We start from the raw sequence: 5,095 nt of genomic DNA on the forward strand, positions 1-5,095 counted from the left end.
AATCATTTTTCTCACTAAACGGGTCGATCTTCTACGTGATGGCGTTTTTTGATTTGATTTTATTTCCCGTCAAAAAACAATAATTGCGTCAAAGAAGAGAAGCACGAGTTTAGAAAGCGTGATTTACTTCCAAACGTCAAATCCCTTCACATAATTCTCGGACCCCATTTTTAAATTAATTCAGGGACCGAAAATAAAATTGCATAAAAATGAGAGTAGAGAATAAAATTAAAGAAAAACAAAATAAAGTAAAGAACGAGAATTAATTATCTTATTTGGTAAAACAGAGAATTCAGTTTAGAAATGTAAAAAATATATAGCAGATAAAAAAAAAAGAGTTTTAATGAACGAGAATTTATGAAAAATATTTTTGTGATTTTTTTTATATTAAAAATTATAAATTATATACTATATTTTTTTAAATTATATTTTAATACAATTTTTTAAAAAATAGTAAAAATTAAATACTTTAATAATAAATTAAATTTGTTTTTTGTAAATTAAAATAATATAATTTAAAAAATTTATAAAAATTAAACAGAAACATATAAAAAACAGATAAATGAAAATGATTTATTTCTCAAATTTTGTTTGTCTGACTCAAATAAACAAGGGAAATGTGACCATTTTTATTTATCTCACCTCGTTTCTTTGTACCAAACAAACCTTTACTTTCATATTATTATCTTAAATATCATGTCACAAATAAAAAGTATCAATTGAGCTGAAATATTTTATTTTTCTCCTACAAAATATAATCAACATTCCCTCAGTTTTTTTATCACTATTTTTTAATTACGAGTCTTAGAAAATAATACTTGTATATTTTTAATATACTGTATAAAGATTATTTTACGTGTATAACGTTAATATAAAGGATATTTATGGAAATAAATATAAATATGAATGTATTTGTAATATATAATGAGTTCATATATATTAGAAATGAATACTTTATATTTGAACAAAAAATTAACATCATATATATTTATCAAGTGGACTAAGAAATATTATACTCCATCAGTCTCGTAATAAAGCATTCATTTTTCCATTTTAGTCTGTCTCATAACAAAGTATCTATTTTCTTTTTTAGCAATTGTACTATCTACCTAACATTACAAATACCCTTATAACTTACAATATATTACACAAATGTCACGGTCTTTATATCACACATACTAATAAGGTTATTTTAGTCATTTCTACTTTATTCCTACTATATTCCAATATAATACTAATATTTCTAAAACTACGTGCAAAAAATAAATAAATATTTACTTATTGAACAAATAGAGTATTTTTCATTTAAATCTATGTTATTTTTTTTTTTTTTTTGTTATAAAAATATCTTTCTTATTTGTTTAGCAAAGAAAGCGGAGTATATTTTTATACATTTTTATTATAAATAATAAAAAGTAACAATCATATATATTTGTGTTAAAATGTGTCAAAATACTTTATTCGTTCTATTTCAATTGTTTTTTTTTTTTGTCTATTTAATTTTAATTGAAACATTTCTATTTTTAAATAAAAATTATTAAATTTATACATACTTAATAAATATAAATAAATTTAATTAACTTAATAACATATACAGTAAGATAATACATCAAGATACACTCAAAACCCCTTTAATTATATTTCTTTCCTTAATAAACAAATATTTTTATCTACATTTAAAACTTCTATTTTTTTATAAAATTAGTTTTATCTTAGTTAAAAATTAATAAATATATATTTTTTAATTCATTTGCATTATTTAAAATTTTATTCTTTACAAAATAATATTCATATTCCATATGTTTTATTGAAATATAATATTTAAAATATTTAAACACACATTTTAAATTTATTTTAATCATACATATTAAAAATACCAATAATATATTACTCATATAATAAAATAATATAATAATTCAATATTATTAACTAATTAAACTTTTTACCTTAAATATCGTGTCATAAATGGAATGAGCTATTTGATTTGGGTTCGAGAGAGTATTTGAGTACATAATTAGATCACGGATGAAATATTATTTTATTGTAATACTATAAAATAGTAATATTTTAAAATGTTCTCTATGTTTTAACTTAATTGACATTTTTTATATTTTTGTCTGTCCATAATAATTGACATATTTTTATTTTTGGTAAAATTTACTAAATTAAAACATATTTAACAAATATAAATCAATTTAATTAATTACATAATGAAGTAAATAATATTATATATTACGTATGATCCACTCAAAACCCTTTTATTTATATCTCTTTTAAAAAAGCAAATATTAGTATCTACCTTTAAAACTTCACATCCTTTATAAAATTAGTTTATATTAATTATAAATAAATAAACGTATCTTTTATTTATTTATTTTTATTATAAGAAATTTAATTATATACAAAATAATATACATATTGTATATATCTTTTATTGCGATATAATTCTTTTAAAATATTTAAATATATATTCTAATTCTTGTAATTATATATATATGAAATTTATTTTAAAAAATTATATAAATATTATTAATTACATAAAAAAAATAATAAAATAATATCATAATTCATCCTTATTAACTAATTAAATATTGAATACCGTTCCAGTAATGAAAGGTGTCAATTTTGTTTGAAGGAAGTATATGAATTAGTTAATAATATGACATAAAATGTTTTATAAATTAAGTATATAAGTTATTGTGATATTTTTATAAATAAGTAAAATATTTAAAAAAAATACAAATTAAAAAGTACGTAAAAATTACTTTTAGTAAATGAAAAATAAATATTTTTATGGACAAAATAATTTTTTTTTTTGGCAGAAGGTGTTAAAATTAATTAAATTAAACATTTATATTTTATTTAAAATAAAAATTACAATTTATTTCAAATAATATATTTTTTAACTCAAAATATTACTTTATTTGTCTAGATATTATTGTGTTTCTTTTAGAGAATTGAGTAGAAGTATAATTAATAAATAATTAAAAATATATTAATAAAATAATTATTATTTAATAAAAATAATTTTAAATTATAATTAAAATAATTAATTAATATAATTAAAATAAAAAATTTAAATTAAAAATTTTAAATTAAAATTAAAAAAAAAATATATATATATTTTTTAAAAATAACAAAATAAATGTACAGACAAAGATAAAAATCCAATGGTAATCCATACCAAACATATCCGATTACAATAATAATAATAATAAAGTTAATTAATTTATTCTATTAATTTTATATTTTAAATTATTATTGAAATAACTCTCTTTCGTATTTGACGCTCCACCGCCCCTCCACTCGTCCGTTAAAAAACTAGAAACCCAAAAGGTAACTCATTACCACCTCTGTCTCACCCGCTGTTCACTCAACCTCCAAACTCCACCAATCATCTGCTAAAGTTTTTACACGTGTCGAAATATCATTGCGCCGTCTCGCAGTCCCGTCACAGTCTGCGTACACAATGAATCCCCATTATTTTAACTGCGAGTGCGGGTAATTTTCACCTAACCACGGTTAAATGTAAACTAACCATGGTTAAACACCCACTCCTCCTGCAGTTTATATACGAACTGAAACCCTGCCGGAAAATTCAGCAATTCCCAATACAGGAAAAAAAATAAAATAAAAAATCAATTGAAGCAGAAATTATGATGATCGGAGAAAGGAGCTCCGGCGGAACTCCGCCGTGGGAGTACGACGGCGCCAATGGCGACGATTACTCGTTCCTCTTACAGAGCGACTGCTTGAAGGCTTTGCAGCGGTTTTTGCCGTCGAATTCGAGCGACGCCGCGCCCGAGTTTCGATTTCCGGAGGCTGATTTGAACGGAGAGGTTTTTCCGGTGGACGCGCACTCGTCGGACCACTTCCGGATGTTCGAATTCAAGGTGCGTAAGTGCACGCGCGGCCGGTCTCACGACTGGACGGAGTGTCCGTACGCGCATCCGGGGGAGAAGGCGCGCCGCCGTGACCCGAGGAAGTACCACTACTCCGGCACGGCGTGCTCCGACTTCCGTAAGTGCGGCGGCTGCCGGAAAGGCGACGCGTGTGAGCACGCGCACGGCGTTTTCGAGTGTTGGCTACACCCGGCGCGTTACCGCACGCAGCCTTGCAAGGATGGTATGTCCTGCCGGCGGCGCGTGTGTTTCTTCGCCCACTCGCCGGATCAGCTCCGCCTCCTCACCCCACGCGCCGACTCCTTCGACGCCTCCCCCCACCGCCTCGTCTTCATGCCTTCCCCGCCGGAATCTATCTCCCCGCCGCCGGCGGACTCTCCGCCGCTATCTCCGATGACTTCCGGCTCCGTCAACGAAATCGTGGCCTCAATCCGCCGCCTCCACCTAAACAAATTCAACTCCGTGCCGCCGTCGTGGATCTCCGGCGGGGCTTCTTCCCCCCGCCTGAACCCTACCCGACCCGGATACTTCAGTCTGCCCACAACCCCGACCCGATCCGTAACCAGACCCGGATTCGGTTGGGAGAGGTCTCAGCAGGACGAAGCTCCGATGGCGTTTGTTGAATCAGGAAGAGACCTGAGAGCAAAGATGTTCGAGAAGCTCAGCAAGGAGAACCCGCTGGATCGATCCGACCCGGACCTGGACCCGAGTCCGAATCCATATGCCGACGTTGGTTGGGTCTCGGAGCTTCTAAAATAAAAAAGCTTCTGGTCAGTAATCTTCCAAATATTCCCAAAATTAAGAAAAAAATTATTAGAAAAATGAAATTAAAGCCAAATATTTTGTAGATATTATTAATATTGTTAGAAAAAAAATTTGGGAATTATCATTAATTAAATTATGGTAATTGATCTCTTTTGCACAAATTTTCCCCATGAAAAGATGATCCTGTTTTTTATTTTTTTAATTTAAATAATTAGTGTATAGTGAAGGGTACAAAACAGCTGAAATATTTAGGGCTCTGTTTGTTACTTTAAATTATTAATTAATTATGAAATATGATGCTACAATATATTAAATTGTAATGTGTATTTAATTTCTCATTTTTATATATTTTTGTTTGGGTTGGAATATTGAATATTGAATATTAAAAAATAAAAAATAGTCATATAATAGGGAAGATGCATTGCCTA

General features: G+C 28.2%; 1 protein-coding gene across 1 annotated transcript; it reads left to right on the plus strand.

Moving 5' to 3' along the window:
• The first annotated feature begins 3,614 nt into the window (after positions 1-3,614).
• LOC127240013 (zinc finger CCCH domain-containing protein 20-like) lies at positions 3,615-5,095 on the plus strand. Its single transcript, XM_051258436.1, has one exon. The coding sequence runs from the start codon at positions 3,657-3,659 to the stop codon at positions 4,659-4,661; it is 1,005 nt and encodes a 334-aa protein (XP_051114393.1). The 5' UTR covers positions 3,615-3,656; the 3' UTR covers positions 4,662-5,095.

The sequence above is a fragment of the Andrographis paniculata genome, unplaced genomic scaffold (genome assembly GCF_009805555.1).
Source record: "Andrographis paniculata isolate CXL003 unplaced genomic scaffold, ASM980555v1 Contig78END, whole genome shotgun sequence".
NCBI lineage: Eukaryota > Viridiplantae > Streptophyta > Magnoliopsida > Lamiales > Acanthaceae > Andrographis > Andrographis paniculata.